Source organism: Dermochelys coriacea, chromosome 20 (assembly GCF_009764565.3).
Source record: "Dermochelys coriacea isolate rDerCor1 chromosome 20, rDerCor1.pri.v4, whole genome shotgun sequence".
Classification (NCBI taxonomy): domain Eukaryota; kingdom Metazoa; phylum Chordata; order Testudines; family Dermochelyidae; genus Dermochelys; species Dermochelys coriacea.
This window is the reverse complement of record NC_050087.2, coordinates 3,766,664-3,782,964: the sequence shown is the minus strand read 5'-3', so window position 1 is coordinate 3,782,964 and position 16,301 is coordinate 3,766,664. Positions and strand designations below refer to the sequence as shown.

Below are 16,301 nucleotides of genomic sequence, written 5' to 3'. Positions count from 1 at the left end.
CAGGCTGCTATGGGGCCTCCCCTTCCCCTCCCCAGACCTGGCACAAACCTTGGCTTGACACCATCTTTCTGGGGAGGGGTGAGATCACCCCCATGCCTTCCACTCTCGGGGCATCTGGCAGATACACACCAGATCAGAGAAAATGCAGAGCCTGGCAGAGCAGCTACCTTCGCTCTGCAGCTGGCACCAGCAAGGCCTTTCTCTAGACGGTCTTGCTGGCTGGTCCTGGCTGGGCCGTGGCTACCTCTGCAGGGATGGGGAGTGGGGGGAAAGAATGGAGCAAAGTGCCAGCAGCTCCCTCCCGCTGAGGCCCTTGTCCTTACCCAGCCGTTCCCCCCTGAACCTTCCAGCAGGCACAGCCAGTTAACTCTGAACCACCACCTCTGGCCCTCCGGCTGGCAGCACAGATCTCAGCCCCGAGTGCCCCTTCACCTCCCACCCCTGCTGTGCAGCCGCTGCCCTCCACCCCAGCTGCATTTGGGCCATAACGTCATCCCCACATTGCAAAGCGTAGGTGGACTCAACTCTGGGAGGGAAGGGGTTGATGTCTCCACACCTCTGGGGCTAAGGCTGCCCTGCTCAGATTGGGACCCAGCACCAGGCCCCGGCCCCTGGACAAGAAGTGTCCAGCTCAGGCCCAGTTGTGCAAACACCTCAGCCGGGGGGGGGGGGGGGGGGTCAGAGGAAGTACCCAGAACCACAGCCTGGAGTCTGACCCCAGCCACAAAGTGGGTGCAGGGAACCCATCCCACATGGCGCTGATCAGCCTCAGAGCCCCAGCTGCCTGGTCCCCTGCACCCACCCTGCCACCCACTGGGGCTGGGCGTAGCTGGGCCCAGTGGGCACCGCGGTCAGCACCCGCTCAGCCCTGGGTGCTGCCACAGACAGAGCCCAGACACAGCGGTGGGAGCCCAGGGAGGGGAAGCTAAAACCAGGTCATGGCTCTTCTCTTTAAAAAAGACCAAAGCAGTGTTTATTCACCCCAAAGCCCAATTAGCCCCTCACTTCTGCCCATCAGGACAGTGATGAGACCCTCTGCTCCAGTCCACCACGTGGTGGTGGGAGGCTGCCATGGGCACTTCACAAAATAAAGAGAAGCCACAAGTGAGGCTGTGAAGCGGTGCCATCTGCTGCGGGGTTCCTGCTCACCCCACAGTGGTACAATCCATTGCCGAGCTCCTGCTTGCCGTGCAGTGGTATGATCCGTGGCAGGGCTCCAGCTCAGCCTGTGGCCCCCCTCAACCTGCCATGGTCTGATCCGTGGCAGCACTCCAGCTTAGTCGGCAGTGGCATCACCCATAGCCCCCTTACCACGCAGTGGTATGATCTGTGGCCTGCTCACCCGTAGTGGTATGATCTCTGGCAGGGCTCCGGCTCATCCTGCAGTGGTATTGCCCGTGGCCACCTCACCATGCAGTGGACTGATCCGTGGCAGGGCTCCAGCCAAACCTGGAGGCAGTGGTATCACCCATGGCCCCCTCACCATGTAGTGGTATTGCCCGTGGCTTACCACAGGGTCTCTCTCCGCCCACAATTTGCGATTGGTCGGGCGCCGGGTAGCTCTGCGTCAGGGACCTCCAGCCAAGGGCAGCGCTTCTGCCTCTCACATGCCCGCCCGCCACGGCATCCCCACTGCCAAGGGCCTCTCTCCCCAGCACCCTCTCCAGCCCAGCCAGACGCTGCCCCCAGAACTCCTTGCCACCCCTTGTGCCCCCATCATGGCATCCCAGCTCCTCCCCCTCCCCCACAACGGGGAAATGTGCCCGCTTCCTTTCCCCCATGTGTCCCCCTCAGACCTCACACACTCCAGGGCCCTCTGCGGGGTAAGGGAGGGGGGAGATGGCTGCTCCCAGCCCCCTCACTCCTTGGGACAGTGCCTACCACCTCCCCATTTTAAAGCCCCCAGGACCCATGGACTGAGCCAGATTTGCCCCTTCCTGGAAGGGCCCATCAGACAGAGCCCCAAAGGCCCCTCAGTGGTTGGGCTACCTGCCTCATCTCCCCTGTGCCTTGTGACCCTGCCCTATTGACTGTGGGGGGCAGGGAGGGGAGGCTGAGAGGACCCTCCCTCCCCACCAAATGTAGCTCCAGTCTCCCTTCCCCAACTCCCCACCTGTCAGGCTCCAGTTATCTCTGAGGGCTCAGAGGGATCTGGTCTGTCGGAGAAGGGCCAGGGCAGGAGCGTGGCACCATCGGAAACCAGAGACACAGCCGAGGAGGCTGAACCCCCCATTCCAGGCCTCCCCCTGCCCTGGAGGGGACCCTCTATGTGGGGTCCCTCCACCCCTCTACCAGCAAGGGGGTCAGTTAGTGCCAACTGGGACGGAAGCTAGACCGAGACACCCCACACCATCATCCAGTACAGGGGCTGCCACGTGGCTCCCAGCCATGGCTCGCCCAGGGTGCCAGCCTCACATCAGGCACAAAGCCTCTGGACGCTCGATCCCAGACTGACTGCCTCCTCCCAGCCGCCCTACAGTTTCTTGGTGCCCTGCATCAGCAGCGTAGCATTGGCCACCTTCGGCCGCCCCTGGTGCTGCAGCAGGCGGGCGGTGTTCTCCGGCAGGGGTGGCTGGTAGCGGTAGCGGTAGCCGTAGGCCCGCAGGTGGTAGGTCAGGAACTCCAGGGTGTACATCAGCTCGGGGCTTACGTAGTGGAAGGAGATGGCCAGGTCGGAGCAGCACTGGGGGCCCTGCAGAGCACGGGAGGGCAAGGGTTCATGGGAGAGGCCCCAAGCCACGCAAAGGGGTGAGAATAGGGCAGGAGGAGCAGCCCCAACAGAGATCCCCCCCATTCCCTCCCACCCCCCTGGTGCAAGCCACGGGACCGTCCTGCCAGGAGCCTCCAATGAGCAGCAAACAGGCAGTGTGCTGGACCTCCCCCCAACTTCATGCCCCCAATCCCATCCCTGCTCCCCTGCGGGCAGAAGGGGCATTGGCTCAGGACCAGGATCTGGACCCCTCAGGGTGGCACTGCTGGCTGACTAATGTTATTAACTCTGCCCGCTTATGTGCTGGCTTCCACGGGGCACAGTGATCCCCTGCAGCTTTGTGAGCTGCCCATCTGCAGGAGGCCCAGCGCGCAAAAGTACCAGAGGTCCCAGGGACCAAGCCAACGTGGGGCTGAGACCCACCCCTTCCACGAGAGGCCACCAGTGGGGACCCAGAAAGCTACACGGGGTCCATGTGCTGCTTGGGTGTCTTAGAGGCCTGCGCGCTGGGTACCTGGCACCCTGGCCTTGACCACAGAACCACCTCCCCTGGCCATGGAGAAGCCAGAACAGCAGGGCCTGTGCTCAATTTGGCCTGGGCACCCACTCCCGGAGGATGCCACAAGGGGATAAATGCAGCCCAGGAACCCAGGCCCAGGGGAGAGGAAGGGAACGCAGCCACGGGCACCCACACCCAGAGGATACCACGGGAGGGAGGCATGCAGGTGGCCACATACCTCCACAATGGGATAGTAGCAGTAGTTCCAGTACCAGAAGCTCTTGGAGAACTTCTCCGTGAGGTGGGATTCGGGCCCAAAGGGGTGGAAAGTCTCCCGCCCCTTGGTGTCCCGGGAGTCCCCTGCCTGCACCCCCATCTTCTCCATGCACTGGCCCAGCGCCAGGTCCTCCACTGAGGTGGTGTGGCTGCACACCTGGGTCCTGAAGCCCTCCACGAAGCGCCTCAGGGCCTCCTTGCTGAGGATGTAGCCGGCCCCGCCGCTCATGTAGCCCTGCTTGGCGAAGGGCTTGAAGCGCTTCCCGAAGTAGACGGGCATCTCAGGTGTGTGGTTGGCCAGCAGCCAGCGCAGGTTGTCCAGCACCACGAAGGTGTCGTCGTCCGCCTTGAGGAACCAGTCGGCCTGCTCCAGGTGGTGCTGGTGGACGTACTGGAAGGCCCGGATGGTTTTCCAGTACAGCTGGTCCCGGCCTTCCTTGGTATCCAGCCCCACGGTGGGGAAGCTGTCGTCCCGCACCGAGCTCATGAACAGCACCACATTGCAGTGCCGTGTCCACGTGGCCTGGACGTGCCGGGCCTTGGTCTCCAGGTTGCTGGGGCCCGTCATGACCCAGCACAGGATCCGCACCTTGCTGTACAGCTCGGCCGCGGTGGCGCTGACCTCCCCTGGGCACAGAAAGAGCATTAGGTGCATGGGGGCGGCCAGGGGAGACACCCCCACCTCCGCAATCACCCCAAGACCGAGCTGGCCCCTGGCATTGCAGGTAGGTGCGGGTGCCAGTGCCAGAGCCTCCCGGAGCCCATTGAACCTGGTGTACACGCTGAACTGGGCAAGGACAATGGGAGGTGAGGTGGGGGGGGCAGGCTTCTCTCATTTACTGAAAGTGTAATAAATCTAGGCCAGCGTGAAACTGCCCAGGAGGGGCCGTTCTCCAGTTCCCCCTGCCACCCACCTCCGGGGGGCAATTCCTGCCTTGGTGCCCAGCACACATGCTGGCCAGCCCCACAGCTGCGTCAGGGATTCCCTGCCCCCAGGAATAATCCCTGCTCCGGCGCCAGGATCCCCTCCGTCTCCGCCAAGCAACCTTCCGAAGGGGGCAGGGGAATGGGGTTGCGAAGGCTGCAGGGGGATGGTGATTTCCCGGGGTTCTCCTGCCAGCTGGTACAGGAGGGGAGCTGCAGCCGAGTGGAGGATGGCGCCCGATCCCCCTAGTGCGGCTGCCAGGATCAATCTGAAGGGATCCCCCACGTGCAAGCGCTGCTGGAGAGCCCTGGCCTGCCTGTGTCCACCCCACCCCACCGCCTCTGGTCCCAGTTTGGCTGCTCCACTCCCTCTCCCAGCCTCTGCACGATCAATCCACAGCCCCCCACCCCCTCTCCCATACAGTCACTGTGCCCCACGGCTCTTGCAGGATCCCTCCATCCCCCCAGTGCCCCCCACCGTTGGCACTGCCCACCTGAGAGGTGCGGGTGGCCAGCGCTGAGAAGCGCCGGCTGCTGGACAACCCAGAAGGGGTCGACATCAGGGTGTGGCTTCTGGCTCTCGGGGTCCGGGGGCTGCAGCCAGAGCAGGCCGTTGAGCAGGTAGAAGGTGCTGACGAAGCCGGTCACGATGCCCACGTGGAAGGCCAGCCAGGAGCCCTTGAAACCCCCCAGCATCATGCTGCCCAGGGAGGGCTTCACACAGCCTAGGGGGAGACAGTGGGTCAGGATGCTGGGGTGGGGGGCGCTGAGTGAAGCCACCAGAACAGGCGACTCTTCCCCGCACCTTGCAGCTTAATCGTTAATTAATAGCCAGGTTCAGCTGGGACAGGAGCAGAGTCCAAAGCTAAACCCATAAAGGGGCAGAGACAGAGCTGGGAAACGCCCCGCCTGCCCCTCACGGCTCCGGTGCCCACTCCCTGCCAGGGTCCAGGATCTGACCACTTTGTCCCAGCTGTACCCCCCACCTGGCCAGGATTTCTGCCCCTTCAGCACACTATCCCCCCTCCCCAGTTCCTTCTGAAACACTCATAGCCCTAAGCGAGCTGGGACAGCCCCAGGGTTGTGGCAGAGATGGGGCACTAGGAAGAGGGAAGTCAGCCAGAGGCACATTTGCCAGGAATACCCCGTCTGAGCAAACATGCCAGGAGGATGATGGGGGGCTCATCCCAGGACCTGCCCTGCTGGGCGGGGTGGCAACAAAGGGGGGGGCATAATTCTTCAGAGGGGACCCTAACCTGAGCTCCCACCCCAGGGGGATGTTAGTGACTCCAGGGGGACCCAGCCCACGGGTCTGCCCAGGTGATCACTAGCCTAGGCAGGATGTTGGCAGAGGCTATTCCACCCCCTCCACCCCTCACGGGCCCGCATCTCCCCCCACTGGACGGGTCCTGTTCTTCTGCTCCGGGGACCCCGGCCCTCTTCCGGGCTCAGAGCTGGGTCAGAAATGAGGTGGAAGTAACCCCAAACCCGCAGAGCGGTGGAGTGTGGGGGGGAAGCAGAGGCAGACAACCAGAGAGCGACAGTCGGGTCTAAACTAGGTCAATCCATCCCAATGGGTGACGCCAGGACTGTCAGGGACTCTATGGGGCTGCGCAGCCACGCATGAGGGAACCAGACCCCCCTCCACCAGCTCAAGCCTCTCCACCCCATGGTGAGCAGTGTCTCCCCCACCCAGCCCCTTTGCCATCCCTGCCCCCAAGCATCTGGGGGGAGCCGCCCCCCATCACTCACCAGGAGAGCGTAGCCCCTAGGCAGCCAACAGCGCCCCAGAGACTCCAACAGGCAGTTGGGATCCAATGAGCGCCCCAACCCGTCTCCCCCTGCCCCCCCAGGCTGCTGGGAAGGGCTAGTGGACACAGAAAACCAGAGCTGGCTGATGAGCACCTAGAGAGACAGGGAGGGGTTTCCATAGCAACAGGGGGGAGCTCTCTGCCAGCCAGATCCCGCTGGAGGGAGGGGATGGATGGACAGAGGGACAGACCCACCCAGCGCCCTTCACATGGCCCCCCTTGATCTCCTCCCCACCTAGGCCTCCACCCACCCAGTGCCCCCCCACCCAATTGCCCTCCATGCCTCCTCGTGACACCCCCATGCAGTGCCCTCCATTCCCACCCCCCGGTGCAGCCAGTATCCTTGCCCTCAAGGGACCCTCCATATGCCCCAGGTTCCCACCCCAGCATCCAAGGGGACCTCAGCCAGCACCCCCCCATCTTCTGCTCCCCCTCCACCCAGAACGCCCTCTGATTCAAGTGATCCAGATAGTCCCCAAGCCCCATCCTGCAACTTCCATCTCCCCGCTCCAGGGGTACCCCCCCACACACACACTCACACCTGGCACCTATGCTGAGCCGCCCCCCACCTTCTGTTCAGAGCTGGGCTCTTTACTCGCCAGCCCCTGGAGGGCTCAGAGCCAGGCTGGTCTCCTGTCCTTAAGTGGGACCGGTCCCAGAATTAAATTAACCCCCTGGCACCCACAGTCCAGGTTCTTCTTCTGTTTGCAGTAGGGGGCGATCCCCTCCCCCTGGGGCTGGGCTTGCAGACTCAACGAGGCCTTGTGGGCTAGAGCGGGCTCAGGAAATTGTTGCCACCACCATGCAGGGGCGCTGGTTAGCCCGACGTACCCCCTGCCTGCTCCCAGGCACCGGCAAGGCTGTGTACCCCAGCGCCGCCTGCGTCCGGAGGAACAATCCTGCCTGAGCAAGGGGCCCTTCCCAGCTCTGCTCCCTGGGAAATCCAGCCATGAGCATTCAGTGCGGCACCCCGGGGCCAGGCAGGGGGTCGGGGATGGTCCAGGGGCCCTGGAATGGGAGCCCCGATGAATTCACCTTCCCATCCGAGTGGAGCGCAGGGGCCAGGGGAATTAAGGGACAGGAGCAGAGCAAGAGAAAGGGACCCAGGGTACCCTGGGGTTGGGCACCAGGGTACAACCCTCCAGAGGGAGTGATCCTAGGACCCAAGCAGATGGGGCAGCCCCACAGCAGGGGAGAGAGGGGTGGGCAGAGAGAGATGCCCTCTCTGTGAGCAGAAGGAGGAGAACAGAGAAACCCTGGGGGTGGGGACGGAAGGGGTAAGAGGGAGAGAGGAAACTGCCAGGGAAGGGAAGGAGCATCCAGGGGCAGATGGCGGGGGGCAGATGGGGGGGGACGACTCGGAGGACGTGGGAGGGAGAGGGCGGGGGGCAGACCGGGGGACACCGGGTGGGAGTGGGGCAGAGGTGTGGGGAGAGAGAGCGGGTGAGGCCGCTCTGATCTAAAGCCCCCCAAGTCTGGGGGGGTGTCAAGGGACCCGCGGCACCGTTACCTTCCCAGGGGCGCGGCCGGACCCGCCCCGGGACCCCCAGCAAAGCTTCCAGCCCAGGCGCCCCGCAGCCGCCGCCGCCCGCGGAATCACCCAGCGCTACGTTGTATCCAGCTCGGGCATAAGGCCCCGCCCCTCCCTGCGCCCATTGGCCGCCGGGCTGCCAGCCCCCACCCCAAGCGGCTCCTCATTGGCTCAAGGATCCCCCCATACAGGTGGCGCTGGGGCAGGTTTCTTCCCCGTATGGGAGGAGACCTGGGGGGCAGACTCCCTGCCCCCCCCCGCAGATTGGGGAGGGCTACAAAGAAGGGGGAGGGGGAGTCACAAAGGGGGAGGACCCCCCCCCCGTCACGGGGTCCCCGGGCGATGCTCTGGAACTGCTCCCCACAAAGCCAGCCAGGACTCTGGGGGAGTCTCCTCTCTGGGAGCAGCCTGTCTGCAGGACACAGCTCCCCCGGCTTCCCCTCCCTGGGTCTGACCTCGGAGCCTTCAGTATCCTCTGCCCTCCGTGCACTTCCCACAGCCAGTCTGCCCAGGCAGGGTCCTGGGGGGGCCAGAGGGTCCTGCCCCCCAACTCCACAGTCAGACGGGACTCTCAACCAGCCAGTAAAACAGAAGGTTTATTAGACGACAGGAACATGGTCTAAACCAGAGCTTGTAGGTGCAGAGAACAGGACCCCTCAGCCGGGTCCATTTTGGGGGGCAGTGAGCCAGACAACCCCGTCTGCACTTCACTCCTCGTCCCCAGCCAGCCCCAAACTGAAACTCTCTCCCACTCCTCCTCCTCTGGGCTTTGTCCCTTTCCAGGGCCAGGAGGTCACCTGATTCCTTTGTTCTCCAACCCTTTAGCTCTCACCTTGCAGGGGGGAAGGGCCAGGCCATCAGGTGCCAGGAAACAGGGTGTCGGCCATTCTCTGTGTCCAGACCCCTGCACACACCTGCCCTCTAGGGCTCTGCAATGATCATACCCCCTTATCCCACCCCCTAGATACTTAAGAACTGCATAGGGGAAACTGAGGCACCCCCACACTATTCAAAGGAAACATTAAGAACAGCCCTGCTTCATCACATCTCTTCCCCCTTCGAGACTGAACTGAGTGGGGTCACTTTAGCTGGTGACCTGGGGAAGTTCAAAGCCACCAACGTTCCCATGGATGCCCCAGCATCTCTCCCGTTCCTTGGTGGGAGTTACACCAGGCCCTTCCAGTTTCACGCCCTCCCTTAGGTCGGGGGTGGTCGATAGCACTCGCATGCCGCATGTGGGAAGGTTTATGCGGCCAGTGCCCTTTTGCCACCCCAAAACCCCAGGGGTCAAACTGGGATCAGGTCTTCTCCCAGCGCTCCAGTCTGGAGGGCTGCAATTCGGGCTCTCTTGGTTAAGAGCCCCCATCTTGACCTGGTCCACAGACTGTTCACTTACAGAACCAGCATGCAGGCATCCCTTTCTCAACAACCTTGTCTCCCCAACAAGCTGGCCAAACACAGCCACTTGGTTAGAGGACTGTTTAGCTTTCTTAATAGCTTTCACTCCATCTGAGACCTTCTCAAAGCCATCCACACTGGAGCTTTCAACAGGAAAGTCAGTGGATCCATTCACAACTGAAAATTTCTGGCTGTTAGGAACTGAAACTTTCTTGATTAAATCACTTTCACACCCTTCAGTGGCAGTAAACTGCTTGCAAAGGCTCCATGAGGATTCCTTTCCCTAGGGGCTTTTCTATGCAACAATTCACCCTTCACAGAAATTCTGCCCTTACCCTCTTCACCTAGGGCTTGCTCTAGAGGAACACTTTCCTGAGCAACAACAGACTCTTTCTGGGTCTCACTTACATCCAGAATCACCTCTGGCCCATCAGGCGGATTCCTACACAATCCCACTTCAGGCAAACTCATAGACTTTCTAGATAAAAGGTCAGGAGCATTCTCCTTCCCTTTGCCACACACAAGTTCAGGAATCTTTTCCTTCTTTCCACACCCTCAGTAGGTAACAGGATCAAATCACCTTTCTGCTCTCCTTGTGCCCTGGCTAGGATCTCACCCTGATTAGACAGAGTTGCTACACCCTATCCCAACAACACACTAGCAATAGGCAAAATACAAGCACCAGAATTGTCTGGTCTCTGGGATTTTACATAGACACTAACTGGATGCGACAGGGTTCATTAGTTACAGGGCCATTCTCCCGAGCAGACACAAACTTAGGGCCATTCCCTTCCTGGGCTTTAGCTGAATCCAGAACCAACTCTTGAGACAACTGCACTATTCTCAACCATCCCAGGCTGAAAGGCCCCTTCTGTCTGCTCCACAGACAAAGAAGAGCCGGAGACACTTTCTCCTTTACCAGACACACAGCTCGGGATCTCATTCCCCTGGTCCCAGCACACAGGACTGTTCACAGACATGCTTGGAGACCACGGTAGCTCCCTCCATAGGCAAGTCAATACCCCTGACAGACACAGGCACTTTTCCTTCACTGTCCCAATTCTCCACCCAGCTAACAGGTAAGGTGCAGGGACACTCATCTGCCACTGTCCTGGCCTTCCCACCCTGCTGACTAGACAAAGCCATCAGCTCACAAGGCTGCCTAGGCTCATCCAGACTTTCCTTACCAAGCACCTTGCCACTCCCAACACATCCCCTGCCCTGCCTGTGTCTCCCCCCACTCAGCTGGGGTCTCAGCTCCCACTGTGCTCAGCGCTGCCCTTGCTGTCCCAGTGGGGGTAGGCAGCGAGCTCGCTGCTTTCCTCCCTGCATCAGAGCCAGCTTGAGCCCCCTCGTGAGCCCCCTCTCCAGAGTGCAAGGGGGCTGGGAGCATCTCTCTGTCCCACCCAGCCCCAGGGGGCTGGTTACAGGCAGGCAGGTATGCTGAGCCTAGCAGCTCCTCCCTGCTGCCAGTCAGGTCAGCTGCATTTTCATTGACCGTTTCCCTCTCCACCAATTGGTTCCCTGGATTCAAATTCAAACCCTTGGCCGTTACAGGATCAGGGCCTGGATATCCTGGAGAACTCCAATGATCAGCCAGCCAGCCCAACCCCTCCTGGGTCTGCACAGGGATCTGGGCTATAGGGAGGGCGAAGGGCTTCATCTCTGGGACCCTCACCCAGCCCCTCAGCATTTGAGGCTGCACCATCCAGGGCCTGACAATAGTTCCCTCTATCCCAGGATCTCGCCACCCCACAAATGTCTCCCCATTGACCATCACCTTCCGCTCCCACTGGGGGTCCGAGGGGCCTGGCTCCAGGAAACTCCACACAGACATATAGGTTGGGGTCAGGAGTGGGAGCCTGTCCACCTCCCCACCCATCTGGCTGACGGAGTCTATGGCCTGGGGACCCAGCAAGGGAGCTAGACACCGGGGCTGTTCCTCAGGGTCCCCCTGGTTCAAATCGCTAGCCTGCTCAAAAGCAGTGAGGTGGGCATCCACATCCCCCCCATCCTTAACCAGTCTCGACGTTCCCTGCGGAATTGGCACCCCGGGATCTATCCCCACTCACCCCTGGGAGGTCCCCTCTGCCTCTCCGCTCCACCATCGCCAATTCATGCTGCTGCTGCTTCTGTAGCTCTTTCTTGGACTCTCACTGTCTCTCACAGTCCTCTTGCGCTCTTGGACTCAGCTCCAATCCCGTCCGTCTCCAATCCCCCAATGGGCAACCCAATTGTGAAGACCCTTTTCTGGTCGGGGACAGGAGTCTTGGGGATGCCTGGCTCCCACTCCAGCTGCTCCCAGATCCTGCTATAGCCCCACTGGGGTCAGGAATCTGCTCCTTAGGGTGGTCGTCATCCTCCAGCTGCAGGATTAACTGTGCTTTGGTGAACTTTGCAATGTGCAACCCTCTCTTTCTGCACAGGGTTACAATGTCCTTCTTAAGGAGACGGTGACAGGCCCTCACTCTGCTGTCCCCAAGTTGTTGTGGACTCACAGGCCTGTGTGCTCTCAGCTCCCCACAGTTTCCAGGGAGAACCCCTCGGGTGCCAGCCCTTCTCAAGGTCACCACCTCTCGGCCAGGGTCGAGCTGCAGACCCTCTGCCCCTGGGACTGCTCACTGCAATCCCCAGGGGAACCCTGTTACTGCAAAAGTCCTTCTCTCTCCCAGGGCCAAGCTGCAGGCTCCTCCACCCCTGAGACTGCTCACCACAGTCCCCAGGGGGACCCCATTACTGCACAGTCCTTCTCGCTGGTCACACACTCCCAGGGGTTAACCGCCCCCCGAAACCACTCTGAGCCTTCAGCACTCCTTGTCCTCGTCAATCCCCCTTCATTTTACTGCTCCCCAGTCACTTACTGCAGGAAGCGCCATCCATGGGGTGTAGTACATCCCACTCCTGCCACCGGTTGTCACGGAGTCCCCGGGCGATGCTCTGGAACTGCTCCCTACAAAGCCAGTCAGGAGTCTGGGGGGAGTCTCCTTTCTGTGAGCAGCCTGTCTTCAGGACACACAACTCACACGGCTTCCCCTCCCTGGGTCTGACCTCGGAGCATTCAGCATCCTCTGCCCTCCATGCGCTTCCCACAGCGAGTCCGCTCAGGTGGGGTCCTGGGGAAGCCAGAGGGTCCTGCCCCACAACTTCACAGTCAGACGTGAATCTCAGCCAGCCAGTAAAACAGAAGGTTTATTAGATGACAGGAACATGGTCTAAACCAGAGCTTGTAGGTGCAGAGAACAGGACTCCTCAGCTGGGTCCATTTTGGGGGGCAGTGAGCCAGACAACCCTGTCTGCACTTCAATCCTCGTCCCCAGCCAGCCCCAAACTGAAACCCCCTCCAGCCCCTCCTCCTCTGGGCTTTGTCCCTTTCCAGGGCCAGGAGGTCACCTGATTCCTTTGTTCTCCAACCCTTTAGCTCTCACCTTGCAGGGGGGAAGGGCCCAGGCCATCAGGTGCCAGGAAACAGGGTGTTGGCCATTCTCTGTGTCCAGACCCCTGCACACACCTACCCTCTAGGGCTCTGCAACGATCATACCCCCTTATCCCACCCCCTAGATACTTAAGAACTGCATAAGGGAAACTGAGGCACCCCCACAATATTCAGAGGAAACATTAAGAACAGTCCCTCTTCATCACACACCCCCCTTCAGCAAAGAAATGGGGGCCCGGGATAGGAGGAGGAGGAATGGGGGGAGGCGGGCTGGGGAGCTCCTTGCCCCATAGCCGGGTGTGGTCCCACCCTACCCCCGAGCCTGTCCCCCTGCCCCATAGCTGGGTGTGGTCCCACCCCAACACCTGTCCTCCTGCTCCATAGCTGGGTGTGGGGAACATATGTTCCATATGTCCCATAGCGGGTGAGTCCCAGGCCCACTGCCCTGATGGGGGGAGGTGTCCTCGCCTTGACACCTCCTGTCTCTCTGCTGCTCACCTGGCTGGGCTGGTGGTTTTACTGGTTTGGCAGAAAATCCGTTTCCCGCCTTTCCCTGTGAAGCCAGATTGTACCTACATGAGCAGGATGGAGCCCAGCCATTGTGCAGAGTGGCTGGGGTGGAGGCATGTTCATTGGGGGGCGACCCCTCCTACCTCTGCTGACACCCCACATGCTCCAGGGCAGGATTTGATCCGCACTGGGCTGGGACCTATTCTCTGCAGGATAAATATTTGTTCTCCTTACCTGGATGAGTAGAAACAAAGAGCAGGATCTAAATTACACCTTCATCTGATCCAGTGAGCTAACCGCACACAGCAGCTGCTCCTGGGGCTGGCACAAAATGCCCTGTGCCGGGGGGGACTGTTAGCAACCCAGGATGGAGCCCTATTCCCATTGCCCCAGAACACTTGTTCACACCTGCATGCAGCGGCTGTGGGACAGCCCAAAGCATGCCCCATCCCCACCCAAGGAAGGTGATTCCTGAACTGGGCCGATGGCACAGGGTTGGATTTGCCAGCCTCAGAGACAGGAGACAGGAGGCTGGGGGTGGGTGGGAGGACAGGTCCAATGGGCAACAATAAGAGTCCTGCAGGCCCTGTCTGATCGACCCTGCCCCACCCCCAGTTCTCTATTTGCACACACAGTTGCCCACTTTGCACACAGAGCTGAAGTAATTCTGCATGGGTAAATCCGCCCCGCAGAGTGGTTAAAAGTCAACAGCCCCTTCCCGAGCCCGGGTCAATTGCACCCGCAGACGCGCTGCAAGGCTAGAAAAACAGAAAGTCGGGATCCAGCAGGACCTGGATGTGGCCTGGCTGACTAGATACCCGCAGGGGCCAGAGGGCTGATGCCAAGGATGGCATGCAACAGCCTGACAATATCCTGGTCAGACCCCTGGAAGGGCTGGGCCTGCCAAGTAGGGTTGCCAACCCTCCAGGCTTGGCCTGGCGTCTCCAGGAATTAAAGCTGAATCTTTAATTAAAGTTTATGTCATGTGGTTAAATCTCCAGGAATATGTCCAACAAAATTGGCAACCCCACTACCGAGGCCCCATAAGAGCATGTGCTTGTTCTGAGCTGAAGTGAACTTGAAACCCCTTGGGGGTTTATCCCAGAGCCCAGGCTCAGGTTTGGGTGATCTCCGGTCAGCTTGTTAGCCTGTGCGTGGATGTTTTTAATATTGTCGCTCGAGAGCTTTTCCTTTAAGGAGAAAAGCAGCTGGCTGGCATAGGGTGGCAGTCATGTCGGCTGGCACAGAAGGGAGAGCAAGCAGGGCCCCTAACCCAGGGGGACAGGGAACCGTTCAGCCTGGAGATACACCGCTCAGAAGGGAGCAAGGTGTGTTTCCAGCTGAGACAGGTGACAGCCGGGAAGCCGGGAACCTGAGGGTGGGGCCTTTGCTGGAGGCGACACACAGGTGCAGTTGCCCTGAGCTGCACCCATCTTGCAGCGCCACTGGCCTAGCTCCAAACGAGCCATGGAGGATTCTCGCTCACTAGCCCTTAGGGAGCAGAGATTAGGGGTGGGAGTGGCCAGCACAACCAGGCCCTGATCTGAGATGGTGGCCTGTCTCTCCCCCATCCCACCCCCACACATGCTCCTGGGAAACCAGCTGCTGGGAGGAGTGGGGGGAAGGGGCAAAGCAGAGGTGCTGACAGATAAAGCAAACATTGAGCCCATCCTTGTTGGAGCAATAACTGGGTAACGCCACTGTCACTACTGCTGTACAAACACCAGCTGGGTCTGAGAGGCAGCAGGGGCAGGTCCATCCCCTTCCCAGGAGCTGGTGCCCACTGGCATTGCCCCCTGCAGGGGGCACATGCAGCCAGCCACATGATGGGTGCTGACTGGAGCACTGGGCTGAGCAGAGGTGCCAAGGGAAGAGAGGTTCAGAGAGGCGCTTGGGGGTGTGTGCAGGGACCAAGGTCGATTTTGTAGGTGTTGGGATGAGGCTGCCCTGCCCGGCCATGAGCACCGGCTGGCGCTCCACAGCTGGCACCATTTAAGCCCAAACCCAAGAGGAGCAGAGCTTTGTCCGGCAGCATGTTGGGTGCAGAGGACCCATGCCAGTCTTTCCGCATCCCGCTCCTACATTGAGGAGTGAGGCCCTCACACCCCCACTGCCCATCCCCTCCCAACCCGGGGGTGGTTAATCATTTACCGAACAGGTGGCCAGGACTCTGAGCAAAGGAGGTGCCTTGGAGGGGCCCTGCGTGCTGGCTAAACAAGTGTGCAGAGCAAACAGGGAAAGGGTTTTCAGGGAACAGTTCAGTTCAGGGCAAGCTTGGGACTTGCCCTGGCCTGGAACTTCCTTATCACCTGGGACATTGTTTTCCTGCTCTTCAAACGTGGGCTGGCCAGTTACTCATCCCCACCTGCGTCAGTCAGCCTGGCTGCTGGTAAGTGCTGGGTGAGGCATACGGGCTGGAGAAAAGGTGACACTACTGGGGCCAGTGATCCACTGGCCCAAGAGGGGGGTCCCGGGGGGGAGCAGCCCCCTTGCTCCCTCTGCTGGGAAGGGCCGTGGGGAGCAAGGAAGCAATTCCCTGTGTGGTGGGGAGATGACAGACCAGAGCAGGCCTGGAGGTGGGAATGGAGGCAGCCTACGACTCAAGGACGCAGAAGCACCAAGGGATCATCCTGCTTTCCCCTTGCCTGCTCCCAGGTCTTCAGAGTAGAATGGGCTTTCCTACCCATCCCACTGGGGCACGTCTGGGAGAAGGGCAACAGCTGGCCAGCACCAGGGGCATAAAATGAGACAGAGAGCGAGGGATCCTGCTTCCACCTCCATCCGAGGGAGCGGTGGGGGGAGGCGGCAGGATGGGGGGGCTGCATGGAGCAGGGGTGCCATCAGCTGCCTTTGACCTCCGCATCCGAGCGACCAAGGCAGCAGGCAGATCCGCCGCAGAGGGCAGCGCTCGCAAGCAGGGAGGTTGGAGGAGTGGCTGGGTCCTACCCTGCATGGCCTCCCATGAGCTAAGCAGGGGTAGGTGCCACCCCAGCATCACTCCCTGCTTGCAAAGAAGCAGGGCCAAGACTGGCAGGGGAAGGGAAGGATGATTTGCTCGCTCCCCCTCCCCCATATCATTCCCCTCTGGGGGGTAGATGGGTTCTGGCCTAGTCCCCCCCCCCAGCCCCAGCCACTTGCAGCACCTCCATGGAGCAGAAACCTGGCTTTGCAAATGATTCCCCACCCCCCCGCCATCACCCTGTAAAGAT

The 16,301-nt window shown here is 60.7% G+C and overlaps 1 protein-coding gene across 3 annotated transcripts; it reads right to left on the bottom strand.

The window, feature by feature from the left end:
• Positions 1–945: 945 nt before the first annotated feature.
• Positions 946–7,862, bottom strand: LOC119845895 (glycoprotein-N-acetylgalactosamine 3-beta-galactosyltransferase 1-B-like). Of its 3 annotated transcripts, none has more exons than XM_038378842.2 (5): positions 7,731–7,834; positions 6,162–6,314; positions 4,904–5,134; positions 3,448–4,112; positions 946–2,692 (listed from the first exon to the last, which is right to left on the bottom strand). In XM_038378842.2, the coding sequence occupies exons 3-5, from the start codon at positions 5,106–5,108 to the stop codon at positions 2,474–2,476; spliced, it is 1,089 nt and encodes a 362-aa protein (XP_038234770.1). In that variant the 5' UTR covers positions 5,109–5,134; positions 6,162–6,314; positions 7,731–7,834; the 3' UTR covers positions 946–2,473. The 3 variants fall into 3 exon arrangements, with proteins under 3 accessions (XP_038234770.1, XP_043362518.1, XP_038234769.1); XM_043506583.1 differs by having other exon boundaries at positions 3,643–4,112; XM_038378841.1 differs by lacking the exon at positions 6,162–6,314 and having other exon boundaries at positions 7,731–7,862.
• Positions 7,863–16,301: the final 8,439 nt, after the last annotated feature.